The 26898-nt window shown below is 49.5% G+C and overlaps 11 protein-coding genes across 11 annotated transcripts; 3 read left to right on the forward strand and 8 right to left on the reverse strand.

Annotated features, from left to right (window-relative positions):
- Nucleotides 1-170: 170 nt before the first annotated feature.
- EDB91DRAFT_1046323 (uncharacterized protein) lies at nucleotides 171-790 on the reverse strand (the record flags this gene model as incomplete). The annotated part of the gene is made up of 3 exons (XM_041313258.1): nucleotides 171-458; nucleotides 514-636; nucleotides 692-790. The coding sequence occupies 3 exons, from the start codon at nucleotides 788-790 to the stop codon at nucleotides 171-173; spliced, it is 510 nt and encodes a 169-aa protein (XP_041181380.1).
- Nucleotides 791-4667: 3877 nt separating this feature from the next.
- Nucleotides 4668-6652, reverse strand: EDB91DRAFT_765551 (uncharacterized protein). The gene is made up of 2 exons (XM_041328330.1): nucleotides 5476-6652; nucleotides 4668-5423 (listed from the first exon to the last, which is right to left on the reverse strand). The coding sequence occupies exons 1-2, from the start codon at nucleotides 6575-6577 to the stop codon at nucleotides 4786-4788; spliced, it is 1740 nt and encodes a 579-aa protein (XP_041181381.1). The 5' UTR covers nucleotides 6578-6652; the 3' UTR covers nucleotides 4668-4785.
- Nucleotides 6653-7062: 410 nt separating this feature from the next.
- Nucleotides 7063-8970, reverse strand: EDB91DRAFT_1109715 (uncharacterized protein). The gene is made up of 2 exons (XM_041317641.1): nucleotides 7850-8970; nucleotides 7063-7797 (listed from the first exon to the last, which is right to left on the reverse strand). Exons 1-2 carry the CDS (start codon nucleotides 8949-8951, stop codon nucleotides 7166-7168), a joined length of 1734 nt encoding a protein of 577 aa, XP_041181382.1. The 5' UTR covers nucleotides 8952-8970; the 3' UTR covers nucleotides 7063-7165.
- A 22-nt stretch (nucleotides 8971-8992) lies between these two features.
- EDB91DRAFT_765535 (uncharacterized protein) lies at nucleotides 8993-10348 on the reverse strand. Its single transcript, XM_041328329.1, has 3 exons — nucleotides 10037-10348; nucleotides 9427-9981; nucleotides 8993-9376 (listed from the first exon to the last, which is right to left on the reverse strand). Exons 1-2 carry the CDS (start codon nucleotides 10202-10204, stop codon nucleotides 9451-9453), a joined length of 699 nt encoding a protein of 232 aa, XP_041181383.1. The 5' UTR covers nucleotides 10205-10348; the 3' UTR covers nucleotides 8993-9376; nucleotides 9427-9450.
- Nucleotides 10349-11170: 822 nt separating this feature from the next.
- Nucleotides 11171-12581, reverse strand: EDB91DRAFT_1109728 (MED7 protein-domain-containing protein). The gene is made up of 6 exons (XM_041317642.1): nucleotides 12238-12581; nucleotides 12116-12185; nucleotides 11865-12055; nucleotides 11742-11815; nucleotides 11584-11692; nucleotides 11171-11538 (listed from the first exon to the last, which is right to left on the reverse strand). Exons 1-6 carry the CDS (start codon nucleotides 12502-12504, stop codon nucleotides 11473-11475), a joined length of 777 nt encoding a protein of 258 aa, XP_041181384.1. The 5' UTR covers nucleotides 12505-12581; the 3' UTR covers nucleotides 11171-11472.
- EDB91DRAFT_1217718 (mitochondrial ribosomal protein S25-domain-containing protein) lies at nucleotides 12582-13588 on the forward strand. Its single transcript, XM_041320858.1, has 2 exons — nucleotides 12582-13028; nucleotides 13086-13588. The coding sequence occupies exons 1-2, from the start codon at nucleotides 12658-12660 to the stop codon at nucleotides 13540-13542; spliced, it is 828 nt and encodes a 275-aa protein (XP_041181385.1). The 5' UTR covers nucleotides 12582-12657; the 3' UTR covers nucleotides 13543-13588.
- A 56-nt stretch (nucleotides 13589-13644) lies between these two features.
- Nucleotides 13645-15445, reverse strand: EDB91DRAFT_1046433 (uncharacterized protein; the record flags this gene model as incomplete). Its single annotated transcript, XM_041313264.1, has 8 exons — nucleotides 13645-13938; nucleotides 13993-14134; nucleotides 14181-14293; nucleotides 14350-14484; nucleotides 14540-14893; nucleotides 14946-15191; nucleotides 15234-15302; nucleotides 15365-15445. 8 exons carry the CDS (start codon nucleotides 15443-15445, stop codon nucleotides 13645-13647), a joined length of 1434 nt encoding a protein of 477 aa, XP_041181386.1.
- Nucleotides 15446-15738: 293 nt separating this feature from the next.
- EDB91DRAFT_1308639 (uncharacterized protein) lies at nucleotides 15739-18432 on the reverse strand (the record flags this gene model as incomplete). The annotated part of the gene is made up of 5 exons (XM_041325071.1): nucleotides 17861-18432; nucleotides 17279-17803; nucleotides 16315-17238; nucleotides 15988-16275; nucleotides 15739-15882 (listed from the first exon to the last, which is right to left on the reverse strand). Exons 1-5 carry the CDS (start codon nucleotides 18086-18088, stop codon nucleotides 15739-15741), a joined length of 2109 nt encoding a protein of 702 aa, XP_041181387.1. The 5' UTR covers nucleotides 18089-18432.
- A 317-nt stretch (nucleotides 18433-18749) lies between these two features.
- Nucleotides 18750-20464, reverse strand: EDB91DRAFT_1244414 (uncharacterized protein; the record flags this gene model as incomplete). The annotated part of the gene is made up of 3 exons (XM_041322408.1): nucleotides 18750-20146; nucleotides 20199-20300; nucleotides 20353-20464. 3 exons carry the CDS (start codon nucleotides 20462-20464, stop codon nucleotides 18750-18752), a joined length of 1611 nt encoding a protein of 536 aa, XP_041181388.1.
- An 80-nt stretch (nucleotides 20465-20544) lies between these two features.
- EDB91DRAFT_1109737 (uncharacterized protein) lies at nucleotides 20545-23209 on the forward strand. Its single transcript, XM_041317643.1, has 4 exons — nucleotides 20545-21114; nucleotides 21318-21677; nucleotides 21731-21760; nucleotides 21817-23209. The coding sequence occupies exons 1-4, from the start codon at nucleotides 20608-20610 to the stop codon at nucleotides 22807-22809; spliced, it is 1890 nt and encodes a 629-aa protein (XP_041181389.1). The 5' UTR covers nucleotides 20545-20607; the 3' UTR covers nucleotides 22810-23209.
- Nucleotides 23210-24041: 832 nt separating this feature from the next.
- Nucleotides 24042-26363, forward strand: EDB91DRAFT_765995 (cytochrome P450). The gene is made up of 11 exons (XM_041328331.1): nucleotides 24042-24291; nucleotides 24340-24447; nucleotides 24502-24630; nucleotides 24683-24845; nucleotides 24897-24980; nucleotides 25031-25127; nucleotides 25180-25306; nucleotides 25364-25477; nucleotides 25535-25709; nucleotides 25758-26004; nucleotides 26061-26363. Exons 1-11 carry the CDS (start codon nucleotides 24202-24204, stop codon nucleotides 26233-26235), a joined length of 1509 nt encoding a protein of 502 aa, XP_041181390.1. The 5' UTR covers nucleotides 24042-24201; the 3' UTR covers nucleotides 26236-26363.
- The last annotated feature ends 535 nt before the right edge of the window (nucleotides 26364-26898 follow it).

Genomic DNA, 26898 nt, shown 5'->3' on the forward strand with positions numbered 1-26898 from the left:
ACTATAAGTACATTCGCTTTGTGAAACCTGATACAGGATATATGTATGCAAAATGCGATTATGAGAGAGAACTTGATGTCTTATGCACATGAGCTGGTCCAACAAACGAACCATATGCCGCGATCCGAACATTGAAAAAAAGTAAGTAAACAGAAAGAGTTCTGGCTTCATCACGAGCCGCCTGGATGACCATACTGCCGATAGTCCAGCGGGAACTTGGGGGCGGGGTAATCGTCCCACTGGCGTTCTCCATCGAGGAAGCGACGCAACCGCGCGACTTGTGATGAGAGGTACATCAGGATGATCTGCATCTCGATGTCGAGTTTGAGTTTGAGGATTTCTTCGCAGGTGCGTAGAGCTTGCGTGCGCGTCGTTACGAACATGTTGCCATGGAACCCGAGGTCTTTCAGACTGTCTATCATCTCTCCGAATTCAGAACACCATGCTAGTACGCCTAGCTGTTGATGTGCGTGAGTACCGAGTTGGAGTTTGGAGTTGGGGAGGGGGACTTACTTGGCCGTACTGCTTATAACGACCGTAGAGAACGTTGGGTGCTGCTTTGAGTGCAAAGTCGAATGCTTCGTTCTGCATGATGACGCCCTGTTCTGGGATATATGGTTCGACCACAGGCTGAGGCTGCATGAGGCGTTAGGGTCCGAACTCGGTGATAGTGGCAATCTTAATGACGTACCTCTGGCCTTGGCGGCGGCTCCTGGAACCACTGGTGTCCAGAGTAGTCAACCTCTCCACCAAAATCCACGTGCTCAGCATTCTTCGCCGTGTAATCCATTATTCGACGTTTAGAGGAAGGCTTGATACTGGTTTCAAGACGGAAAGCTTCGAGTAGTGTTGTGAGATCCTTTGATAAAGGTATAGGATTAGGCGCGAAAGAGTCTGGCGTTTGAGTAAGAGGGGTAAAGATAGCGTGTGGGTTTAAAGAGGTTTCGCTTTATAGAACGCAAATCAGCCAAGAAATTCCAGGTGGCGTACGATGTGAACTTACGATGGAAGTGGGGAAAGAGATGTAGGGACGCTAAGATTAAGCGCGTTAGAGGAGGGTGAGAAAGGCCTTCGCGAAGATGAGGGAGATAACTCCTGTGAATTAGGGTAATCAGAAGCTGCGCGATTTCTAAGAGAGAAGGTCCCGTGCCTTGAAAAGAGGGTTAAGAGATTGTCTATTCTCCTTCGATGACAAACGTCTAGAACCAGGGGTGCTCAGACGAGTTTTGCGCGCAGCGATTGATTGGCGATGGCGCTCTGTACTGATACGGCTGATAGTCGATGATCGAGAATAGAAGAACGCAGATGGCGAAGCTGGCGCCGATACGAAAGCACCACTTGATATGATGCTCGAGGTGCTGGAAGAGGATTCTGCGATGGAGCGCGGAGTTGCAAGTGAGTCCCGATCTGCTTCAGGTGTCTCCAAATAAATATCGGTGACCACTCGCTGGAGAACGGGCTTGTAAGGTGAATCGGGAGCGTAAAAATGTGGTGCGGGAACTGGGAGGAAAGGTGCTGGAATGGGTAAGGGTCTGGGGGAATCGGGAGCAAAAAGCGCAGATGTGAAATATGTATTGATCTCTGGAATTTTTAAATGTTCCGAATCTGTCAGGAGAGAGATCCTTGAAGGTGGAAAGAAGGTGCGATAATCAAACTGATCACGGTTCTGAACGTTTCGACTGAGCCAAGAAGGGGATGGTGGAATGAATGACGTGCGGGCTGAAGAGCTGAAAAGTGAGCTGGCGCCTAGTGGTGATGGCGATGCAGTAAGCTCCAACGGATCAACACACTCGTGTTTGACGACGGGAGGAAACGGTTTCACGACCTGCTCTGGATGTAAGGCTTCACTGGCAGGTGGGGGAATCGGAAGGGGTGCTGGTGAGGATAATTCACCTGCTACAGCTGCCTTTCGAGCTAAAACGACGAGTGCAGCCTCAGAAGGGTTTGAAGAGTTGTCAGCCGCGGGCTCGATGACAAGATTGGAAGGGGAAGAATAGAGGGGCTCGCTGAATGATAGGGATAGCGAGGTTGCTATACTAGATCCTCTCCGCCTGGTTCTGATAGTACCACTGGATGAAACGTCTGAGCGAGAGGTAAAAGGACCGTGTAATAGCCTTGATAAAGACCTAAATGAGCCAGTAAATCTACGACTGCTTCTGATGCTAGCGGACGTAAGATGGACAGATGTCTGAGCGGGAGTGCTAGAAATATCTGGCTGTGCGTCAAATGCGACAGGTGAATCAACGAGAGGCTGAGGAGTCCGAAGAATAAATTCGTTTGAGAATGGAGGGGAGACACGAAGGGTAGAACAAGTCTCGTCAAGTTCTTGATTGGCAGTGACGAGTGTAGAGCTCGCAACTGAGGAAGTTGCGTAGGCCGATGCAATCGGAGTGGGTATGTGAGTCGGGGGTCGCGGGAATGCAAGATAGATATCGGAGACTTCTGCTGCGCGATTAGAATGAACTGGTTGGCGGTTTGAATGGAAAGCGGATAAATGGAGTGATGGTTTGGATAAATTCTTGAGGCGATATAAAGCGGATTTGGTACGAGAAGGCGCTAGTTGTTTAGGAGGGACGGATGAGTCAGAACAGGGCTTATTAGAAGGTTCTGGATTAAGAGGTTCGTCGTCGTCGTCGAAATGAACTGGGAGTTCCTCTCGATTTACAAGTTCGAATTCCTCAAGTTCTTCACCTTGTAGTTGTTGCTCCTGGAGCTCTGGAGTAGGAGGCTCTGGATGTTTCTTTGAAAAGAGACCTGGATTACCTCGCCGAGCAAAAGTTCGCGAGAGTAAGCGAGTTGGATCTAGAGACTGAGCCGAGCTGCGCAAAGAGCCTCGAAGGCCGCGAGGTAGTCTCGACTGGAAGTAGGTTGATGGCGACGTTGTATCTGTACCAAGCCCTTTCGATGTGGACTTGTGAGGAGAAGAAGGGAAGGATGAGTGACCTTTGAATAAAATCAGGCGCTGCGTCAACGCGATTGTAACGTGGATTCCTGACGACCAGTAGAAGCCTGTATCAGGTTCAATTACTTACCAGTCCTTATCCTCGTGTTTTCTGTAAACTTGTCACTTTTCCGCTGACCTTGCCTCGAGGCAAATATGCGATCGGTACATACACTTACATAAGCTAACATCATGACCTAGCACTGAGTCGCGCCTAAAGCTTAGTAGCTTGCCAGTGTACGTTCAGATTGCGATCAATCAAAAACTGAATTTTCACAGATATTCACCCGTGGAAATCGTTCAGAAGTGTATATCAATCGAAGGGCAGGAACCGCCTCAGATAAGCCACTCCAGTCATTTACCTATTCTCCGTTTCCAGAACGCTCATTTTAGCTCGAAATGGATCATTTTGCTCGACATCTTCCACTTACATACAAAGCATGGACCTGTGCTGTCAGGAATGACGCTTTTTTTTCTTGATCAGGAAAAACACGCCCAAGCCACCCGCAGGCTCAAGTCGTTCTCTTGTAAATAACTTGAACCACTGGACTTGAGCTCCGCAACGTGCGCTAATGGAAGCACCACTGCGGGACCCTATTCTCGCCTTGCATGCATCGTTATTCCTGGCTATCAACATCATGATCCTCACCGATAACGTTTTCCGTTTGCAGCATCAGGGGGTAAACGCAGTAGTTCCACGCGACATACTGCAGTAGATCGTGGTGTTTTTTGTTGTAAATTACTAGTACGTCGTGTGATAAATGACATTCCTGTTATGCTGGAAACATTGATCGCGATGAGTCGATAATCCAAAGCATTGGAGCCTCGGCGATGCTGGGCTCGTTTACTCGAGAATCCCTGACGGTAGGTTTTTGCTATTACACAAGAAGGGACCGCCTTCTTATATGTTTTGACTACATACGCAGCATTTGCTGACTTGCCGATCTCGATTGTCAGATCACTTCAATCAATTTAGCTCCAGCACCACGACGCTCATCGATCGAAGCAAAGCAGCGTTTTCAGCTTCACCCTGCGTATTCGTCAATATAGATCCTCATCTAAACCCCAACTCGACTGCTTCAATGTCCGGGTAGTCATATGTTCGTCGGAGATGACCTCACATGTCAGCTTGAGCGGATATTATATCACGTACGTCTTCTTACCAGCCCCTCTAGTCCTCCAAGCATCGACAGCAACAACACTGCGTACGAACGCGCGGAACTCCGGTTTCGTGTCATCAGGACGTTGGGTAACGACTACAGTGTCCACCGGTTCGTGGGCAAGCTCAGGGCTACACCAGAATGAATGTGATCGAGATCTTCGAAGCCAGCATGGCGACGTGCAGGGACAGCGAGACGTTTGACGACATCATATCTACAGGAAGGATACGGAGGTCCTCCTCAACAAGGAGAGTGCCCCCTCATTACTCCTGAGGATCCAGGCGAGGTCCATCGGAGAATAAAGGGGGGCTACAAAATATCTGATTTAAATCGAAGGCAATCAGACCGCCAGAGATATCGGTGCTGTGTCCTGGGTATGCTGCGCTGATCGGACTCGGATGGACACTACCGCAAGAGAAGTACTGATGCCGAGGAGTAATTAGGGCCATAACATCATGATTCTCTATGGCGCAAACCCTGAGTCTCTCAGTCTACTGCGCTCAAAGAATAGCGACTGAGCTATCATTTTCGTTGTCTCATCTGATTGAAGAAAGCAACCAGCTGGAATAGATATTGCGATCGTAACAAGCAGGCTAAAAAACACTATGGAATGGTGATACAGCAGGCAGAACAACAAAACAACAAAAAAAAATAAGCAAGCATATTTGACAATACGACTTTCGATCAGTGGAGCAGGTTCTGCCTCTCTCCCGGCACTGCAACATCAATCAGATCCTCTTGGTCCCTCCTTCTCCCACGAATCATACGTTGCAAGAGCGGCACTGCTTCCAGGAAACGACGTCCGGAGAGTGCCGGCAGATATTTTGCTACTGAGCTACCACCCATGATCACGGCAAAGAAAGCAAGGACGCCAAATTCTCCGACCACGGCATAGATAGTCCTCCTTTGGTCGAAGGGGAACTGCAGGCCGATGGTACGAGACCAAGAACCGGCGCCGACCTGCATAATCTCAGATATTCCCCCACCTCCAATACCGCTCACTCCGGTGGCCCCTCCGTCACACCACAGCACCATGCTGCCGATCTCGTTGGCACGCGACTTTGCTTGATCCCACATCGCGAGACCGACAGCGGGATCCCATGTGTGAGCGGGTGCCAGGATTAAGGCGGGTCGAGAATCGAGGGAACTAAAGGCAGATGGGAATGCAAAATCGAGGCAGATAGACGACGTGATTGGAACTGGTCGAGTATGGTTTGGAGTGGAAGACCATTCAGATCTTGTCGTCCATTTTGGAGCGGGTAGCTCGAGGTTGAATATGGTGGGAGGCGCAGTGGAGGGGATTGCTGAGAACGATTCGGTGACTGTCTGACAGTCAGACGCCTAGCATGATCGTATTCAGACAGAGGGACGTACAAGGTACCAGATTGCGCTTGTAATACTGAACAATCTCTTCGCCTTCCTTCTGGTCGCGATGCACGAGAGCAAGCCCGTTCCTTTTCATGCGAGATCCACTGGGATTTGACGGATCCACGAGGACAAATTCCTCAAACGCAACCCCGATGAGGGATTGTCCGGTATCCGTACGCAACGTTTCAAATGCAGCTTCTCTCTCCTTCTCGCTGTTGAATACCACGGCGCTTTCGGGCCATAATACTACCTTGGCCAGCGGTGTCAATTTTCTGGTCTCGGCAATGAAATCACTGAGACTCGGGTGGCTATTTTTGCGAACGGGTGGCAGAGCGCATGCAACACCCAATGGCGAAAGATCAACAATAGTGTCAGTTCGGTTGGGGAGAGTGATGGATAAAGAAGGAAGTGTGAGTGCGATCAGCAGAGTTCCTAGTGCGATGAGACTCCGCGAGCGCCTCCTGGATTGCATTTGATGTGCACTGGCGGAAGTGGACGCGTGAATCTCCTCTTCATCGGAACCCATGAGCCAGATGGCTGCCACTTCCGAACACAGAGCCGCACAGGCAGCGACAAGCCAGTCTGTGCCCAAGGGCCCTGTATAGGGTAGCAGCCAACCATAGGGGTGAGATGTTGAGACTGGGGTCCAGCTCAGAAGTCTGCCGACAGGCGACATGTGCGATACAGCACTCCATGTCATCGCCCATACAACAGGGAAGAAAGTGATCTGGGCCCACGTTGATTGAAGTCGACGATTAAGACGCATATCTAAATAAACCGTCACGATGGCTAATGAGTATGTGATACCAGACATGATTCCAACCGCAACAAGTGATTGAGATGGACTTGACAAAGCCGTAGTTGCCGAAGTATAACGAGCCAAAACTGAGCCAGCTGCGACGGCTACCCATGAGAACATGAGTTCTAATTCTTGGATGTTGCGGCCTGCGATTCTGGCTCCATGGATACGGAGAGTCGCGATCAGTAACACTAAGGGTATGAACGTCGGCGACGGGCCCAGCGATATGAGGGCAAGCAGGAACTCCGTTAATGCAAAAATCTGTGTAGGATACTTTGCCAGGATGAGGCATTGTAGGGAGTCCCCCATGTTGGGCGATGTTACTAGTAGTAATTGAGTCCTCAGCCCACGCGGTTACTGCGGCCAACCTTTATAACGAGCACAGGAAGCTCTTGGGAGCTGAGCTTGAAATAAACGCCAACCAATCACAACCCCCAAGTCTTGATAGCAGGTCGTCCCTGTATCAGTGTGCTAGGCAACTCATCTTGCATGTAATGCAGGGTTAAGGGAAGCGTCGAAGAAGATCCAGAAAGTATGATGTAGTACACTCAATCGACGACTACTACGTTGGTTCGGGAGTGATGTTTTACGATTTCAGTATGTTCGGCGTCGAGAAGATGCCGAAAAGCAACCTCAGTTTGCGCGTGAGCAGCAGCGATGATGAAACTCCCAAGTAGTGAACTACATAGAATGAGTTCAAAGTTAGATGACCTAATATCCCCGAGTGGAGTTGTACCTGAGCAATCAAAGCAGAAGAGGTCATTGAGGCTGTTCCCTCGGCAGACTGGATCAATCGTGTGATCCATAAGACGCTCAATAATGCGTTGCCACCTTCAATCGAAACAACAAAAAACGAGCAAACATACGATTCTTCACAGTATTACAGAAGACTTCCGATCAGTGCAGCAGGCTCTGCCTCTCTCCCGGCACTGCAACATCAATCAAATCCTCTTGGTCGCTCCTCCCACGAATCAGACGTTGCAAGAGCGGCACTGCTTCCATGAAACGGCGTCCGGAGGTCGGGAGATATTTGGCTGCTGAGCTTCCACCCATGATCGCGACTAAGAAAACAAGGACGCCAAATTCTCCGATCACGGCATAGACAGTCCTCGTTTGGTCGAAGGGGAACTGCAGGCCAATGGTGCGAGACCAAGAACCAGCCCCAACCTGCATGATCTCGGATATTCCCCCACCCCCAATACCGCTCACTCCGGTTGCTCCTCCATCACACCATAGGACCGCGCTGCCAATTTCGTTGGCGCGCGACTTGGCCTGCTCCCACATCGCAAGACCGACGGTAGGGTCCCACGTGCGAGCAGGTGCGAGAATCAACGCGGGTCGAGACTCAAGCGAACTGAACGCGGATGAGAATGCGAAATCGAGGCAGATAGAAGATGTGACGGGAATCGGCCGAGTATGATTTGGCGTAGAAGACCATTCAGGTTTTGTAGTCCAGGTTGGATGGGTTAGCTCAAAGGTATATATAGAGGGGGGCGCAGTTGAAGGCACCGCTGAAAATGATTCCGTGACTGTCTAACCGTCAGACACCTGGCAAGATCGTGTTCAGGCGGAGGGACGTACATGGCACTAGGTTGCGCTTGTAATATTGTATAACCTCCTGGCCTTTCTCCTGTCCGTGATGAACAAGCGCAAGCCCGTTGCGCTTCATGCGAGATCCGCCGGGGTTGGACGGATCTTCAGGCAAGAACTCCTCAAATGCAACCCCGATGAGAGATTGCCCGATATCCTTACGCAGCGTTTGGAACGCAGCTTCCCTCTCATCCTCGTTATTGAATACCACAGCACTTTCGGGCCATAATACTACCTTGGCTCGTGGAGTTAATGTCCTGGTCTCAGCAATGAAGTCGCTAAGAGTTGGGTGTCTGCCCTTGCGAACAGGGGGTAGGGCACAGGCGACACCCAATGGCGAAATATCAACGGATGTATCAGCATGCGCGGGGAGACTGGGATATAGAGAGGGAAGGGTGAATGCGACGAGTAGCGTTCCTAGCGCGAGAAGACTTCGCGAGCCCCTCTTGGATTGCGCTTCACTAGCTGAAGTAGAGACGTGAACAGGTTGCTCCTCTTTGTCGGAGCCCATTAGCCAGGTGGCCGCAACTTCTGAACACAGACCGGCACAGGCAGCGACGGCCCAATCTATGCCCACCGGTCCTGTATACGGTAGGAGCCAGTTGTACGGATGGGACGTGGAGACTGGACTCCAGTGCAGAAGTCTACCCACAGGAGAGATGTGGGATGCAAGACACCACGTCGTCGCCCATACAACTGGGAAAAATGTAGTCTGAGCCCAGATCGTTTGGAACCCGCGATTAAAGCGGATATCCAGGTAGAATGGTACGATAGCACCCACGTATGTGATGGCCGACATGACTGCAACCGCAGCAAATGACTGTGATGAGCTTGACAGTGCATTCGTTGCGGAGGAGTAATGTGCCAAGGATGCGCCAACTGTAACCACGAACCAGGAGCATATCAACTCTAATACTCGAGTGCTACGACATGCGACGCGCAGCCCGTGGATACGCAAAATTGTGAGGAGTAGTACCAATGGTACAAATGTGGGCGCTGGGCCCAGTGATAAAAATGCAAGGACGCCCTCAGTAGCCGCAAAGATCGGCGTAGGATATTCCGCCAGAATGAGAGATCGCAAGGTATCCCCCATGATGATAGTAGTTTGAGTGAGTTCTCAAGAAACCGCGTAATTACTGCGGCCAACCTTTTATAGGATTGACACGAGAAGCTCAGCTTGAAATATTGTACAAAGCTCCGAGCTCAAAACCCCCAAGTCAACATCAAGTCCTGTACCGGTCTGCTAGGCCATTACATGCAGGTCTAAGGCAAGCGTCTACGGAGATCCAGAAGTATGATGTAGTACAATATTGCCCACATCCATTACAACCTCCTTCCGCAGTGTAACGAATGTAACCTCGACTACTCTCTTGCACTGTAACATCATGAGCAGCACAGGACCGAGCGCCGTCGATTTCAGGAGTGTTGTTTCGGTTTCAGTGTCTTCGGCGTGAATGTCTCTTGCAAGAATGGACTGGCAACTTGCGCGCGAGGAGCAACGACTGATCAAGTGGTGAACTATGAAATGAGTCAGTTAGATGCCTGTATATCACAGAGTAGAGTTATACCTGGGGCAATCAAAGCAGAAGAGGTCATTGAGCTGTTCCCCCAGCAGACTCATCATCATTCGGGTTTAGAGCAAATGGATCGACTGTGTCATCCATTAGAGGTCCACCCAATAATGCGTCGCCACTTTCAATTTGACTGAGGTCATGAACGGCTTCGAAAGCAGTTCCATCAGGCCCGAGCACTCCCATATCCAGGTCTCCAACCTCTTCCAGATTGGCGTTCTCGTGTACACCGAGTTCGATATCCACGTCGCCATCGAGAGCCTTGAGTGACTCGTCCAACATGTCCGCAACTTGCTCTGTGACTAATATAGGTTCAGGAGCTTGGAGTGAAAGTGTAGGAGGTGTCGGAGAGGATGGTTTGGTTTGGGGTTCCGACGGAATTTCCTGAATAACTGAGTTCGTCTCCGTGTCCAATACAGGTGCTTCTGCGTCGGGAACTGCAGAGGCGGTTGGCTCATCCTGGTCCATCTCTTCGTCTCCTTCCACCACCTCAGGTTCATCAGGAAGGGGTGCTAGTGGTTCGTCCACTTCTCCTTCATCATCGCTAAATTGCTTCAAGATTGACTATAATTGTAGATTTACTCTATCAATAGGTCAGACTACTTACTTGTTTTCTGTCCGTCTTCATCCACTTGTAGATCTTCATAGAGGAATTTGGAGCAGCATTTTCTGGAACGGTCCATACTTTCTCCCAGCAAACAACTGGCTGCATCAATTGGCGTCTTGCAACCTCTGTTGTTGCGATGCTGACGCCGATCCTCCGCCTAGTGGACATGAATGCAGAGCTGTTGGTTGTGATCGATCAATTTTGTTATGAACGCGAATAGACCTGAATACAACCCCAGTCAAGACGCGTGTGTTGATGCAGTTTTCGGCCATCCTTTTGGGGGTCGACCCGACCAACGCCCAACATAAGATACCGCACTAACAGCGTATACAAAGTGTAAATAATATGTACTTAGTCCTTCCGCGTTACCCATTGCCACTCAACTGCTGGCCGAAGGTCATTCCTTATACATGGATATGCAACAACAGGGTCTCCCTAGTCACGTACTCCATCTTCATCCTTGACAGATGATTTTGTGCACGGTTTCATCAACATTTCGTTACTCGACCCGTGGTGTGGGACGCGACGTAAAGGTCCCTTCTTTGTTGCGCGAGTGTTGGGTGAGAGGACATGTAGATATTCACGGTCGGACCATGAAGACTGGAATTCGGGCAAGGGCACGTCGTCGTGTGCTGACACAGAAGACTCCACCTTACACTAATCCATGCCTAAAGCGCCTGTAATAATCGTGTTCACACGTGTCTTTCAGGAGAGAAAGTTGAGTTATTGTCAAGCGCGCTGTGTCACTCACTTCGATTACCCGGCAGTAATTAATAAACGGATTGTACACGTGTTTTTTGGGGGTGTTGAGACGCGGAAAAGAAACTGGTCTCCCATAGTCAGACCTTGAAAGAAGGAAGACAGTCGTTCCTTCTTTTTCGGGGTCGTTGGGTACTTCCGAGGCATCAGGCCTCCATCCACACGGTATCCACTGTGAGCTCATTGTGAAACAAAGTCAAAATAACTCAATGATTTGTAACAAACAGATGAAAAAAGGCGCTGTTGCTTACCTGCAATAGCACATGGATGGCCCCCGTCAGCGCTGGAAACCTCTTCAAGGTGGGTACCGTTGCTTGCGGCAAGCACAAATTAATTCTTCGCTAACCGCACACACTGTTAAGTTGTATCACGCACCTGGTGGTTGTATTGCGCACTGAAGGTCGTATCACGCACAGTTGCATCGCGCAAAACTTTATTTTTGTGAAAACAGAGTTTGTAGCGTCATATATTACGACTTGTAATGGTGGACAAGGGACGGTGCGCATTGCGAACCAAGCAATGAACGTCGGAATACGATCACTGCAGACTCGCTCGCTACCACAGCGCGCGTCGGCAAGTTCATAAATCCTACCATGCGTTTTAGTGGGTGTGCCGTACACACAACAGTGACGAACATAAGTATGTGTCACAACTGCGCCAAAAAGAACCTATGATTCTTATGCGACCTCCTCTGCCCAACGCAACATGTCTTCAAGGGACACGTTGATCGCAGATGCCTGTACCTACAAACGTCAGTTTTATTTTGATGTGTAGTGAGAGAAAGTTACCTGAGAACTGCCGGGTTTGGTAGTCGACTTCTGATCTTCGACTGACGCCGCCATTTCCCGAGTCGAAGAGCGCAGCCCCAACAGCCGAGCCTCGAGGGCATCGCATTGCCTAGCTTGTCGTATTGAATAAAATCGAAACCATAACGTGGGGCACGCACGAGTGAATATTCTTTGTTTCCTCGCGCCTCAGCTCCAGCTGTCGTTGCATCATGAGCTCAAGGTGTCCTCTAGCCTATCTACACGTCAGTCAACCAAACGGGCTATTGCGTCAAATTAAAAACCTGAACAGGGCGTAGATCATTTGCAGCTGCCATAAGATTTTGGGCAAGTATTGTGATCCACTCAAGATGGCGTTGCCATTCTGGCAGTGTCGATGATGAAGGGGGTGGTGGTGGTGCAAGTATTGCATCTGTCAAATTGGAGTACGCGACAAGCATGGACCTCAGTACAGCAAGAAGCGCGGGACGTCGATCTTAGGAAAGCACAGCTTCAGGACAGCGAACGCCTGGAGGATACCCGAGGGCTGTCTCACCTACGCTCGGGTCAGCAGGGTAGAGCTGATGTCCCCCGAGGTCAGCTAGGGATGGGATAGTCTCTTTCACCTGGTTGGAAGATAATCAAATGTTGACACAAAATGTAAAGCAGCATGCTTACAAACCACGTATCCCCAAAGACGTTATAGTGACCTTCTTCAAGGATCCAGTCTACTCGTGGTTTCTCGAGCTGGGGCAGCGACCATGAAGGTACTTCTGCCTGATCTGAGAGTAGTTCATGCTGGTTCACTGTCCCGACATCAGTATTTTGATCCCCAATTCGTTCCTTCAGCAAAGCAAGTAGTTTCAGGTTATGCGACGTATAATTGTTGTAGTGAGATGGTGGTGAGGGAAAGGGATTACGAAGTTCGGCTTCCTCTTCCTCCATCGGCACTCATGTGCAGTTTTACTATATAGAGTTTGCGCAGAGAGTCAGTAACACGAAATCGTGTGGTAGTTGTTTGGCAAAGGCTTCTGATCCAAACAAACTCATTTCTACTTGAACTTCTTTGCTAAAGTTTATCCTACCGCCGTTGCCAATATGGTTCGCCGAATTGCTTCACAGGTGCACAAGCAGGCCGCGCGACTCATGCGCGCGAACTACATTAAGAACGAGCCTGTGTGGTTCCAAGCAGTTCTTGAACATCCCCCCCTTCCTCTACCTCCAAGAGCTCCCCCAGTCCGCGAAGACTGTCGGTTACCATCCAGAAAAATGCGGAAACCAAAGACGGAGCCATTGCCTATAGTTTACCTGGAGGACAGAGTCCGTCGGCAATTTTTCCGCGACCATCCGTTTGAGGCATTCAGGCCTGTCAGCATTGTAGAAGGTCGCGAAGTGGAGGTTGAGCATCCAGTACGAGGAAAGGATTGGACACGGCTAGCTCAAAGAGGACTCAACCCTTCCCCGGAGAAGTAAGTACTTCTTTTTCTCGGTAAACCATCCAATAACATGACCCCCCATTTCGTTAGCGCTGTCCAATTTGCTGTTAACCTGCACAAACACCATGAAATGGCCCTTAGCATTGCATACACACGCGCTGTTGCCGAGTTCAGATCACTACGAGCTGGGCATGATTTCGCCAACACCTTTGCTCGAATGGAGGCCGAAGCTTATGGCACTGTCTTCTCATCTGAAATTGACCGGACATTCGAGAAGGAAGATGCAGTCTACCAGTCGGCAGACCGCAAGGTTGAGCTTGACAGAGGTGCGCTTCTCGCTCGTAAGCGCTGGAAGGCCATCTTGGATGTGGACAGTGGGATGGGAGAGTTTGACGGAGGACAACAATATACCAGACTATGGAAGCAAGGTGTCCGTCCGACCTACCTTCCGGTAGATGAACTGGCACCTGCATCAGAAGCTGGGACGTCTGCGCAGTCTATGGAGCAGGGTGTCACCGCGAATCCTGCGTTTCTAAAATTACTGTAGCTAGATACGAGACCCATAGACATCTAGCAGTTCTCAGCTGTAGACTCGTTGATGTTTTAAAGCATTATATCAAGAGCGTATGCCACTAGTAATAATACACAGCTATGCCTTGATGCGAGATTGAGCGGCCTGTGCCGCATTCATCCCTATCCAAGTCTTCTCTACGAGTCCAAGTAGCTTTTGCATGTCCGAACTCCAATCATTCATCACGTCTTCTGCACTGCGCTTACTCTTGAAGTTGATGATACCTGCTGGTCGGTCTACACGCGCCCAGATGGTATGTGAGACAACTAGCCGGGCGAGCGTTTCTTCCGTTTGTTGTGGTGTAAGGTCGAGAAGAACCGTAAGACGGGAGAGGGTGATTCGAGTGTAATACTGCGCCACCACGCGCACGTTCTGAATAAAAGTCGTAAATTGGAATAACCGGTTAGAGAAATGAATTAAATTCACATGTTCGACGACGCGGGTATGGAGGTCCTCCCATTGCTTGGAAACCGAAAATACCGGCGTTGTTTGCAAGAAAGGTCCATACAATGATTCAATTCCGGGCCACCTCATCAATTCACGGGTCACAAATGACTTGACGAGGTTACTGTCCAAAAATTAGTGCTGGCGTTACCAAAGGACAATGATCTCACTAATGGAGTTCAAGCTTCTCGAGGGCGGGCTTAGCAAACAGATGGTGTAGCATGTCTGATTGTTCGTTGTCGTGAGGTGCAAGCACCACGTAATAAACGATGTGTTCGAGGGCCTGAAGATCGTGATCCGTCAGTGGCTACATGCCTCATGGGAATAAGAAGTACGCACAGCACGGCTTTTGCTCTCATCCTCCTTAATGGACGGGGTATCCCAAACCTTCTCATAGTGCTTTGCCACTTCCAAATATGCACTCTGATGCAGAGCTTGTTGGATCATTAAATCGTAGTATTTGAGTTTGAGATCCTGGATTAAGACGATCATTGATGGCCGCAAACAGCAACTTCACGGACGGACGGACCTCGTTTGCTTTCTCCTTCAGGAATGACTCGTTGACTTTGCGTCCCCCAACTTTGGCCTTGACCCATTCTGGCTCGCCGCCGCCAAGCGCACTTTTCCCCTGTTTCGCGGGAACTTCCACATCTTTCAATCGAGCAACAGCGATCAACAGCCTCATCTGCTCTAGAATGAACTCCGTCTTCTCTCTCCGCTCCATCGAAGAGTAAGTTTCTACTTGCAGGTCACTAAGGAGGTCCGAAGCCGTTTGTAGTGCTTCTTTGATCGTAGCCGCCGAGGCGTTTGGCGCCTTGGAAAGAGTTTCATGGTAATGGGAGAGAACGAGGGTCACGCGCGCACGAGGTGTCTCAAGGAAAATCTACAGGAACTTCTTGAGTATGCGTTCAAAGTTCATGACCTGATGAACTAACCTTTCCCTCAGTCACGGATCGCAAAGTTTCAACCAACTCTAACCACTTCTCGACACCTTTCTCTTGCCGAATTTCGGGTAGCCACGATATTGCCTGTTCGACCATCGCCTGAACGACAACTTTGAGTTGACCATGCTTCTTGCTCAGTAAGCTGATGGTGGTATTGAGTTGCGTGTAGTCTCGAGATTCGTAGCAGTGCTCAAGTGCTGCTTTAGCTAGTCGCGTGGTAGAAGGGAGATCGTTGGACTAAGCGGGAACAGTTCAGTACAAAGAAATTGTGAAAGTAACAAGACATGCGTTTCGTGTTTGCTTCTCTAGCGCAAGCAGCTTCTCCAACGCATCTGAAAGTTGTCCAGACTAGTAAGCAAAGGTCCATCATCAGTTCGAATGGTAAGACACATATACCACTCTACACATACCTTGGCGAGAGCGGAGGTCTCTAGTAGGAGCCCATCAACTTCCTTCGTGAAGTCCTTCTCCTGTTTTCTGACCTCGGCCATTGCGATTGAGTAGTGAGACTTAGAATACGGCTTGTCTTGTTTTGGCGTGCAGTGACGCGTCGCAAAAATGTTTGGCGTTATTTGCTTTTCTGCACTGACTTTCCATTTGTGGGCTGACCCCTGAGCGGGAGTCATACTCGCCTTCTGCAGCACTTCCTTAATGGCTTGTTGACCAGCATTCGTGAATTTCATGCCATTCCAGTCTGCGTTAGAATAATATGCGTGATAGTACCCCTACATAAGCGCCAGCACCGTGTACCAAATGAGTAAAGCGTCCCGTCGCGGTAAAGAATTCATAGACAAACAGGAGGAATATCATGATCCAGGAGCTCCGACGCCGACGATGAAAGCGAGTGCGCAGGAGAAGGCCTGAGTTCGTGTTTTTCCGAGGACGAATTGTCCCCGTCATTTTGTTGAGCATGGAGCATAGAGAGAGACTTATCGAGCATATGCATAGGGATCGTGAGAGGGTAAGTGGTGAGAATACGGCATGCGAAGGTGAACAGTCCAGCAAGGACTGCGGGGAAGACAGAAGGGAAGACATAGAAGGGGTCGGCATATCTATTAAGTGAAGCGGAGTTTTCATAGGACAACGTCTCCTTGGCGTCAACAGCTTTTGATTCTGTGCGGACTGTTGCATCGACTTCGGTGGAGACTGTGATGGTTCTAACGGAGACGGACTGATGTGAGACCGCCGGAGTCGCGTCGACGCTTGTGTCTACGATCGAGGGTGTGGCATCAATAGACATCGAGACTAACTCTGGCTTAGCCTCAGTCGACCTGTCAACCAGTTTGGGTGACACCTGGATGGAGCGCTGAACCGAACGAGGCTTGACCTGCAGACACTTGTCCGCAGTGACACGCGTCACAGTGGCGTCGACGCTCTGTTCCCGGGTCTCGGGCTTCTGCGTGGCAAGATGAACAGCCCTGGCTCTCTCCATCAGGCGCATGCCCTGCATGTGGGGCAACCAGTCCGAAACCTTCTGCCAACCATTTGCGTTTGCCTCGACATATCCGGGGCGGTTCTTTTCATGGAACCACTTTATCGTCTCCAGGTAGGGTGCAAGGTGACTGAGAAGGATGGTAGATTGAAGGGCGTCATTAACGACTGAGTGGCCCACGTGTAGGCGGAGAAGTGACCTCGAGGATACCTCGAGGGAGTTGAACGTCTCCTCGGACTCCGTGTGGGCGTCTAGTACAAGGGCCAGCGTTTGTAGTCGCTTGCAGTTCTGTGTCAGAAGTGCAACGCCTTCTAACGTAAGGCTGGGGCCAGAAGATGCGGGGAAACGTGCCATAGGGCAGAGTCTGAGGATCTCAATATTGGGACATGCTTCGGCTACGGCTTGCAGGTCTGAATTATGGAAGAGGACTGATTCCGGCAGGTCTATTTCTAGGCGGAGCAGGCATGGGAGTGAGGTGAAGTGCTGGAGGGGAAGGTGACGACAAGGTGGTTCTCCGCCTCGAGAGGTCGATCTCACAAGCTCATTGAAACGAGATGAGCCTGTTGCGTTAATACGCAGCGAGAGGAGCGATTTGCTGAAGCGCTCGCAGATCAGACCAGAGAGGTCTTGCCAGTCAGCCATATCCGGTGGATCCTCAATGACGAGCTCTAGGTGCGTGAGATTGCTAGTGAGGTGCTTCAGGAACACAGCAATGTTTGCAACCTCTCCAGTCAGCGATAGTTGACGCAGATCGGTGAACACGCCACCCGAGCGCAGGTCACCGGTCAAGCGCAACGATGACTTGCGAATTTCCGTGAAGTCTATCTCATCTCCAGAGAAGACGCCACTGTCCTGACGACGCATCACTAGGAGTGGAAGCTCCCGAAGCGACGATGTCGTCGAAGAAACCTTCGACTGCGATGACAGACCGGCCAGTGAGATCAAGCTCAAGATCACGCAGCATAGGCAACGATGCAGCCCACTGTCCAACGCTTGATGAAAGTGCACCAGGTGCAACAAGAACCAACCTTTCCAACGTGTTGTGCGATCTCAAAATGTCAGTGAACGTGTCGGGAAGGCTCGTGGGCGACGTGAACGAAAATGATGATAGCTGAGTGCTGCTGCATACGTCCGCAAGGAATGTAGCAAGCTGCGGGATCCTCGTGCTGACCTCCAAAATCAGATTTTGGAGCTCTGGGTTCAGGAAAATGGTGCAGCGCTGCAGGCCAGCAGCGGTGTCCACGCGCCAGATGAGTTGCTGCAAGTGGGGAAGGATGTACTGCACGGGCCTGTTCTCTGTGATAACGGCAAAGATAGATGGGGAAACGCTGGGGGAGGACTCGATGTACGCAATGCGGCGGACACGTTCACCATAAGCGAGAACTCTGCTCCAGTCCTCGGCATTAGGTGCCTTAGCCTGCCAGAGGTATCTAATTGAGTAATTTAAGAGGACGTTTTGTCAATGAAAACCCACCAAACCGAGCCCTGGGCGGCGGGCTCTCTTCATCAGGGTGTTGGGAAATAACGAAATAATTGGAAGTAAGGAGTCAAGTTCCCTCCATAGTACATTCAGAGCGGGCTCGCACATAGCTCTGCAGGTCCGCGCAAGGCGTGACATGGAGCGGCGGCCATTGGGAGAGTCGATGATAGTCTCAAACAGCTTTTTGGCTGCATCGGGATCTCGTAGGATAGTGGGAATCATTGTCTACTGATAGACAGAGTAAGGGCGGTAAGAGGATCGATTGCTTTGCTTGCTCTTCAGACTGCCGGTGTCACGGCTACGGCGAAGACGAAGAGAAATGGAAGCTAATGCGTCAGAAAACAAGGAAGTAGAAGACATAGATTCCTGAGTTAAGCAACTGGTTTTAAACCACTCACTGCGCTCACACGACGTAACGCCCGGACTATGTGAGGAATCACCAGCAGGATGAGGGCTGGCTCGAATAACAAATTGCATGTGAGCAACGCCTTCAAGAGCCGAGCCATGTTCCCCTTTCGAACACGGAGGTGAAACATGTGTAAAGGGTTTGCCCTTACGCAATAGAAGCAGACGTATGATGTCTAGACTGGGGCGTCGAGACCCACCTGTCCGCAATTTCGCGGAGTGCTTACACGTTAGTAAACTGCTGCCTTGCTCTATGCAGTGCGCGGCGTACAATGCTTGGGGCGGCGGGCACCGCATGAACTGCATCAGACGTTGGTATGGGACACGTGTCTTGCATGTGTTCTTCATACTGCACATTTGATCCTGCAAGTGATAGCAAGTATAATAGTGTCTCTGATATGAAGCACTGGAAACGTTCTGTGAAAGCACCGAAATCATAGAACATGACCACATACGGCTAGTAAATCCTACCAAAATCCTACAGCTCTCCGACTTCCCATGGTATAGGCTCCCCCTCCCAATCGTCTTCACCCTCGGTGCTACCTCGGATGTCATCTTCCGCTTCACCGATATCCCAGATATCGCCACCTCTTGACGCGTCATAGTGACCAACACGATTACCGTAAAGTAAACCGCGGAATACACGCTCCTCCTTGCTGTTGTGACTTCTTGATGGTGAAATAGCCAACATGAGGCGAAGCTCGTCAGGCAAATCAACACGAAACGTTCCCTTTTCGTTATGAGTCGTGTCACCGTGGCCGGCCGCGGCATCTGGATCGCGGTTACGGGTACCGCTATGTAATATTGGATCCCAGTCAGGCTCGTCAGTATTTTCCGACAGCTGCTGTGTTGTCTGAGCCCGATTGATGACTTTAACGGCAACTTCGTCTAAATCGTCTTCGTCTTCATCCCCAACCTCCTCATCGACAACCTTGGCTTTCTTTCGACTAGCTCCAGCTTTCCCCTTTCCGTTTGCTGGAACACGTTTATTTGAAGAGGCGTCTTCAGGACTTGGAGATGGTGGAAGTAAGGGAAGCTGTGAAGAAGCTGATGCCAGTCCATCATTCACTGACACGACCTCCAAGGCACGCTTGAGTGATGACTTTGGTTCCTGGAGCTTGCTGGGCGCTCGTTTCTCCCTAGCGATCGTCCGCGATAGGCCGGATCTCGACTGGTTCACCTGGCCTTCAGCACTGGGAAACTCATCTTTCTTGATAAGCTTTGTGGTCAAAGTAGGTTTTATGTCTGCCTTTGCAATCTGCCTGTCCTTGTGGCTTTTCGAGCGTCTAGGAGCATTGGAGGGAGATACTTCGAGACTCGTGGTATCGTTCGAATCGAACCCGTAGAAGGTTACAGCATCATCCGAGCTTCGTGGCTGTGACTTTGATACGTTTGCATGTCTCTTTGGTGCACTTGCAGTTGGCAGAGCGTCTTCAAAGAGGAGCCTGAATGACTTGCCGCCTGCCGGTAGTTTCACGGGTGAATCATCCACGAATGAGGTATTGATATCCGCGCCACCGATTTCCCCATCATCATCATCGCTAGACAAAGGATGTGATAATTGAAAGGGTAAAACTGAGTGAGAACCGATACGTTGACGCTTCTGCTTATTGGGTGAGGGTGAGACTGGTTCACCACGTAGTCTCTTTCGCGCGCGCGAGACTGCCGTGTTCGGCGCGGGAGGTAGCTGCGAGTTGAGAGATGTACCGATTGGTGAATGTGGCTGACCGTCTGAGAAATTATCTGGAGATTCGCTCTGGAAGAGACGGTTTGGTATATTCTTGGACGGAGTTGCGAAAGGATTTGATAAGGGCGCCCTTCGAGTTGAAAATGAGGATGCAGGGGGAGAGTCTCTCTGCTTGCCTTTGTTCTTTACTGGTGAGAATGGATTAAAGCCTGGGAGAGGTTGCGACGATTTCGACTGCACGCGGCTTGGAAATTATGCGAGAGCGATTGGTAGGTGTCTGAGACGAGGAAGGACGCGTCTCAGCTGCCTTTAATAGTTTCTTGTATAACTTGTACTTGTCAGCTGCAAGGATATTAAGTACCAGACGCGAAAAGAAAGTACTGAAGAGACACACCTACAGCAGGTTGGTCTCTAATATCCTGGATAGAAGGGTCCCTAGAGAACTTTGACTTGAAATCGCGTTCCCAAGTTTTTATTTCAGCTCGAATAGATGAAATGTCTGCCATTGAGTTGAAAGACCACGCAAAGTCCGCTTGTATACTGGTTTTGGTTGCCAAACATAGAAAGTCAGTTCTAATCTATTTATTGAACATGATGCTAACCTCATGGGCACAAGCTTTCACTATCATCCTTTGTACTCCCATCTAATATGGCTTTAAACTGGGGTCGCAGTCTATGCCAGCCCAGCTATCAAATTCAGGTTTCACCAAGCACAGTTCACGACGAACGTGTTCTAGGTTTCTATACGTCTGCTAGTGCAGCGGCGACTCATCCACAGTATTATAATCCAGATCCATACGCCAGGGTATCTCCAGCATCTTTTACTCGTGACTTCGATCAATCACCCTCTTCATATTATCACGGCGATAGCCCCCCCAATTTCTCAAGACCTTTGTCAATGTCCGTTCTCAATGACCCTGCTTTCTCTTCTGATCCTCGCCTCCATCCACATTTCCCACTCGTTAGCCCTACTTTCTTCAAGGAGCTCCCCTCCAAATCCCCTGTTATGCTCGTCAGGAATCTCCCTCATACCCCTCCATACACTCACAGTCATCTATCGCCTCATCAGGAATTCATTTATCCTATAGATCGTTCTGACTTTTCACACTCATCCGATTCGGAAGAGGAACATCCGTCCCCGACTATCTCGACTTCTGTATCTTTAGATTCTGGACTCTCACACCGCTTTCTCTGCTTTCTCGTCCCCTACTGTATCATCCGCTACATCTCATTCCCACTCGCAGTTCTATCCCAAGGCACCTCGTGTTCCATCCCCTGTTCCACCTTTCCATCTTTCGCTTCCGTTCTCAAAATCTCCAGTTCCGACCTCCCCGAATCATGACCCAGGACCTTCACCAGCCATGCATTCCCCCTACTTCTGTTCGACCCATCCCAAAACGTCATGTTTCTGCTCCAGAGCAGCGAGAGAAAGTGGCGAAACCCCCCACAGTGCGGTTTAACACCGCTCCAGTTCATGCAGATGGCAGTAACAGACCTACGGGAAAGCGGAATATGAAGAATTTCATGCGACGCTTCACGACCTCTCGTTCCCTCGATCGAATCGACGAATTGGACGAGACAGATCCTTTTGGAGCAGGTTGGCATCATGGCGGTCCTTACGAAGCTATTGGTAGCAATCTTGCCCAACTTGGGCCCGCTCACAAATATAATGACATTGACATCCTGCGAGGCGATTTATATAGTAAATCTAAGCGTGAGGTGGGTTGGTCATGCAAATCCTTGCGATTCTTATTTACATTCTCTTTACAAAGAATGTCCCTCGTCCCGTGCGCACCCAGAAAGTATGTTTTGTAGTTGAGATCCGTGGAACCTTTCATCTTTACATGTCTTGCTGCAGTCTCCCAGAGTGCCTCAAGTTGGTGTCGGTGGACAATCTCTGAATATTGTTCCTGGACAAATTTTTCATCAATCTCCTATTGGTGATACGATATCGTCGCCTCAGGCCAATACTGTAAACCCGAACGCAGATCTTCGCAATCCAGGCTCGGGCCAGGTAGAACCTAGTCACTCCAGAAGTCACTCCACTCCCCTTTACCACCCTATCAAACCGCCCGAAGGGCCGCCTTCTGATACGTCGTTACATGTACCCGCCAGCCGGTTTCCTCCTCGGATCCACCACTTTGGTGTCGATATACCTCACTTACCACAACATCCGCGGCCAGCTCATGATGAGCTCGCGTCTTATCCCCTCTATCAGATACATTCTGCGCCCGTTTTAGCCCCGGATCCTAATAAACGATATCCTGAAACTATGTCGCCATCTCGCGGAGATGCAAATTTCAGAACACTTGTTTCATCACCGCCAATCGTAGAACCCCCTAACGGTCAAGGGAACCACTTGGCACCCGACCTTCCTCGACATCGTAGTACTCACTCGTTGGATAGCTCGCGCACGCGCACTACCACAGCTACACAATCTACTTCCCGCACTCAAAATAGCCTACAGCCACCGCGCACCAATCGTCACCTTCCAAAACGTCTTGTTATGCCCGCTCCTCTACAGCCCCAGCAACCGCTACCTCAGCAGCAGCAGCTTAATCTATATCCTCAGGCTGACTACTACGATCCTTATGCCGACCCTGACCTTTTCCCACCAACAAAAGGCCATGCTCACGAACCGGCAGCAATGTATCACCAAGGTCGAAAACTACTGCGGAAGAAGACGGCCGTTTTCCCTGGAAATGTTCCTTTGCCAACACACGCGCCTGTCGTCAATGTTGACGCGATTCCTCCATTAACAAAACATCCGTCCTTGTCAATCGCCGAGGCTGGGAAGGTCAAGGAAAGAGTTCATCGGCGAAGGTTGAGTAAACGGAAACACGATGTCTGAGTTCATGTCATTCCTTCTTAGACTTTCTGCATTGGCAGATTGTGATACGGAGATGGTTTGATGTTCTTGTTTAAGCTGCCTTCTATCTCCTTGATTTTGATTTACCTCATAGAGGACGATGGTGGACTTATCGACGTATCTTGGAGATGGATCATGGTAGACCAATCTCATTGTACTTACTATTAACCCACGCAGTATTTCTAGATGTTCTTAGTTCTCGCAAAGTATTTGTGTACTTGTTCTCTTGCTCGGCTATGGAATTGATGCACTTCCTCTAGCACGTCATATTTTTGCGCCGATCTTTTGATAGCGATTCGCCACACTATCAACGAGCTCGAGCCAGATTGTTGGACTCGGGGAAATCCCGGTTTTGAGAAATTGTCAAACATGGGCCCCCGGTGATGTTTTATTCCCGCTGCTAAGTTTGTAAATTAGTTCTCGAGACGGAATCGCGCTCCGAGCAGACTCTAATAGGGCAATTTCACAGTACCACGTATTTATGGGGTGTTACGCCCTGATTGGCTAGGGATGCCGGCGTAGAATCTTGACGCGTTCCGAGTTGGCTTATATGTCAGTAAATGGAGCGAATAGCTGGGACAGCGTGGCCCCAGAAACGCTACGATGAAGTCCCAAAATTATAATTAGATTGTATACCGGATCATTCAACATTTTCATCTCATTCCACCTTCATGGACGTGTTGCGCTTGAGTCTTCTATATGATTGGTAAAGTTACCCTTCCAAGGGTAGCACGTCCATCCAGCCCACTAACTTCCGCTCTAATTACGAGAGCAATAACCAATGAGGACCTTCTGGTCATTCAACGTTGCATTCTTAACCAAAACAACGGCAGTGCTGTTGATCGACCTGCATACTCAATAGGACACGCGGCAAAGTTCCGTTCGATCCCGTTCATTTCTTGCGGAGGTAGAGACGCCCTAGAAATTTCAGGAAAGCGGAGATGCTCTTGTCTCCATGGGCTTCAAACGCCAGAAGCCCATCATGTTCGCAAAAAAGCGAATGGTCTGGTAGGGCTGTCCTCGTTACTAAATGTGATTTTTTATTATTATTGATGCGGTCATGGATTGATCATGGAATCGTTGACATGACGAAATTCCGATCGATGAGGTTGGCTCGTCTTCTCATGCGAGTCGAGAATAAGGATCACTGTAATGCTTGTGAAAACTTCTCCTTGAGAAACGGAAAATCCAATGTTCAGCACTCCGCGCCACTGTTCGCATTTGTATGTATCTAATCTAGCCGACCCGGTAAGAGCCTTGTCCTTAACTCTAATTTCACTATACTGATGACTGCGCCAACATAAATACCTGAGCCCCGCATGGTGGTGGTGCCCGAAATGCCCTCTATCTCTTTTTGTCTCCGACGCTCATCCCATGGACAGTGATAGTCTCCCGGTCTATGGCTTGGCCGTCGCAGTGGTCCTTCTGCTCATATTCATCTACGATCGCTGCAGATTTTCTGAGGCAAGCACTTTTAGGCAGTTGCGGCGGGTTGACTAACGTCTAGTCTAGCTGAATTCTATTCCTGCGCTCGGTCCGTCAGGGGCGTTGTCTTCATGGTTTGGCGCGGTTCGTTTCATATTAGATGCTCCGGCTATGGTGCAAGAAGGCTATCAGAAGGTTCGTGACAATGTTATTCTAAGTTAGGCAACTATGTTCTGAACGTCGGTCAAGCACAAAGGTGGAATGTTCAGAGTGCCATTGATTGATAGATGGGTAGTGGTGCTGACCGGACCACGGTTAATAGAGGAGTTGAGGAAGGTACCGGAAGATGAGCTTTCTTTCGATCACGCTATGAGAGACGTACGTCCGGTGTTTCTTTCTGTAACATTAAAGTTTGACCCTCCGTCCATAGCTTCTTCAAGTCAAATATACATTTGGCATTGATGCGCAAGAATATCCATATCACGTCCATGTTACTCGCAACCATCTCTCCCGAAACCTTCAGGTCCTCTTCCCTGATGTTTACGACGAGATCACCCACGTATTCCGCACGATCATGCCATCAGACCAGGGTGGCAAGTTCCGTCACCTTCCCGTGAGGTTATACTTACGTTGGTTCTGCACAGGTTGGGCTAAAGTTCGCTTGTATCCGGAGATCGTGAAGGCTATGTGTCGCGTAAGCAATCGCATCTTTGTTGGACTTCCGCTTTGTGAGTAGTTCACTTACATCAGGGGTGCATCCTACTCAACTCGCTTGCAGCTCGGTCACCCGAATTTGAAGCCCTGCAACAGCAATTCGCTTTACAAGTGGTGATGCGTGCAAGTATCGTGAACTTTTTTCCAAAATTTGCACATCCGTAAGCAGTGTTGCTGAATTGATGGTGCGAAGATCCCAACTGTGACTTTTAGGATCATTGGTCGATTATTGACAAACACGCCTAGTAGCATTAGGAGATGTATGGCACTTCTTGAGCCTATTGTGGAAGAACGACTGCGGAACATAGAACAATCCAGGGATGACTGCAGCGACAAACCGGTATGTTATCATGACTATACATATGACATGGTCACTCGACTAAACTTCCCTGTAAAGAACGACATGATTAGCTGGCTCATTGAGGTATCCGACAAGGAGCACCGAACTCTTCGGAGTATATGCTTGAGGATTTTGGTCCTCAATTTCGCTGCATTGCATACAACAGCTCAGGTATTTCTATACTTGACACAGCAGCCCAGTCACTGACTCCTTACTGGACTCGCAAAGAGCTTCACTCACGCTCTCTTTTTCCTTGCTGCATACCCTCAGTATTCCACACCCCTTCGAGAGGAAGTTTCAGCTGTCATTGATCAGGAAGGATGGACGAAGAATGCGATGACAAAACTCGAGAAGATGGACAGCTTTCTCAAGGAATCTCAACGACTGAGAAGCACCACTCTCTGTAGGTTGTTATCGATATATGCTGATACTAAGCTGATCCGTGATGTAGTTCCTATAATGCGCAAAGCAATGCGGCCATTCGTATTCTCGAATGGTACTGTAATACCCAGCGGAACTCACGTCGTTGCTGCCTCATCACCTATGCATCTTGATGACGAATACTTCGAAAGCGCATCGGAGTTTCGACCCTTCCGGTTTTCACAGCGCGAGGACGATGAAGGAATTAAAGACCCACAATGCCTGCTAGCTTCCACCAGTTCAAATTATATCCCTTTTGGGTATGGAACTCGTGCCTGGTACGCTGAAATTGCCCGATCTACAGTTTCGAGTTCTCGCTCATTGTTTTCGTCAGCCCCGGTCGCTTCTTTGCTTCTAGTGTGATGAAGGCCATGATGGCTTATCTTGTACTAAATTATGACATTAGCTTGGAGAAAGAAGGCGAACGTCCCCCAGATGAATGGTTCATGATGAATTGCTCTCCCAACCGTAAGGCAGAGGTTATGTTTAGACGCCGACGGTCCACATGATACTTGGTTTCGCATACATACTAGCGGGATACCCAGATAATGGCCATATTGTTTAATTACTTCATTATTTCCAGCACTAGCACATCGAATAAATACACGTGAAGAACTATCTCTTGGATTGGTTGCGCGAAGACTTGATTGAACGAAGTCGACGTATAAACTTAGTGGTATCACCCCATTGGTCACTATCGTATGATCAGCGCGAATCAGGATTGATGTGAATAGGGTTCAATCTTGTGATTGGTTGATGGATGGTTCATGCGTGTACTTGCTGCCAGTCTAATGTTATACGTCTTTCCTGAAAATCTTCGTTCTCAAGTTGCCATGCATAGGTCCTTGGTCCACACATGTAGGTTGAATTTGTTTGTGACTGGAAGACTTCGGGGTAACTTGGGGAACCATTGAAACGGAAACCACTCTGGGTGGTGACTGGTGTAATCAGTATCATTGGGTGTCGGACAAGGCAAAATCCGAGATCGTCCCGGAAAGCAGAGTCGCACTTAATACAGCGACAACTCTCGATGAATACCATGATTACGGGGTATGAACTTCAGGGCGGTAACTCCCTAATCTCGATGGTTGGGCTGTATAACTAATTTAGTTTCTGCCCTAGGACATTCTACCGGTACTTAACTCTGGAGTACGGGGAAGTTTACACGGGTG

Source organism: Suillus paluster (genome assembly GCF_016628075.1).
Source record: "Suillus paluster strain FC165 chromosome Unknown EDB91scaffold_7, whole genome shotgun sequence".
Lineage (NCBI taxonomy): Eukaryota > Fungi > Basidiomycota > Agaricomycetes > Boletales > Suillaceae > Suillus > Suillus paluster.

Coding starts and splice junctions, on each gene's coding strand:
- EDB91DRAFT_765551 (XM_041328330.1), bottom strand. CDS start 6,577: ATGGGGGACTCCCTACAATGCCTCATCCTGGCAAAGTATCCTACACAG. Junction 5,424..5,475: donor CAAGCGCAATCTGGTACCTT/GTACGTCCCTCT, acceptor ACTGTCAGACAG/TCACCGAATCGTTCTCAGCA.
- EDB91DRAFT_1109715 (XM_041317641.1), bottom strand. CDS start 8,951: ATGGGGGATACCTTGCGATCTCTCATTCTGGCGGAATATCCTACGCCG. Junction 7,798..7,849: donor CAAGCGCAACCTAGTGCCAT/GTACGTCCCTCC, acceptor ACGGTTAGACAG/TCACGGAATCATTTTCAGCG.
- EDB91DRAFT_765535 (XM_041328329.1), bottom strand. CDS start 10,204: ATGTCCACTAGGCGGAGGATCGGCGTCAGCATCGCAACAACAGAGGTT. Junction 9,982..10,036: donor TGAAGACGGACAGAAAACAA/GTAAGTAGTCTG, acceptor TCAATCTTGAAG/CAATTTAGCGATGATGAAGG.
- EDB91DRAFT_1109728 (XM_041317642.1), bottom strand. CDS start 12,504: ATGGAGGAAGAGGAAGCCGAACTTCGTAATCCCTTTCCCTCACCACCA. Junction 11,693..11,741: donor GAAACAAAGAATATTCACTC/GTGCGTGCCCCA, acceptor ACGACAAGCTAG/GCAATGCGATGCCCTCGAGG. Junction 11,539..11,583: donor CCAAACCCGGCAGTTCTCAG/GTAACTTTCTCT, acceptor TGACGTTTGTAG/GTACAGGCATCTGCGATCAA.
- EDB91DRAFT_1217718 (XM_041320858.1), top strand. CDS start 12,658: ATGGTTCGCCGAATTGCTTCACAGGTGCACAAGCAGGCCGCGCGACTC. Junction 13,029..13,085: donor CTCAACCCTTCCCCGGAGAA/GTAAGTACTTCT, acceptor CCATTTCGTTAG/CGCTGTCCAATTTGCTGTTA.
- EDB91DRAFT_1109737 (XM_041317643.1), top strand. CDS start 20,608: ATGGCTTTAAACTGGGGTCGCAGTCTATGCCAGCCCAGCTATCAAATT. Junction 21,115..21,317: donor CCCCGACTATCTCGACTTCT/GTATCTTTAGAT, acceptor GACCTTCACCAG/CCATGCATTCCCCCTACTTC. Junction 21,761..21,816: donor GTCCCGTGCGCACCCAGAAA/GTATGTTTTGTA, acceptor GTCTTGCTGCAG/TCTCCCAGAGTGCCTCAAGT.
- EDB91DRAFT_765995 (XM_041328331.1), top strand. CDS start 24,202: ATGGACAGTGATAGTCTCCCGGTCTATGGCTTGGCCGTCGCAGTGGTC. Junction 25,307..25,363: donor ATGACTGCAGCGACAAACCG/GTATGTTATCAT, acceptor TTCCCTGTAAAG/AACGACATGATTAGCTGGCT. Junction 26,005..26,060: donor GGGTATGGAACTCGTGCCTG/GTACGCTGAAAT, acceptor TGTTTTCGTCAG/CCCCGGTCGCTTCTTTGCTT.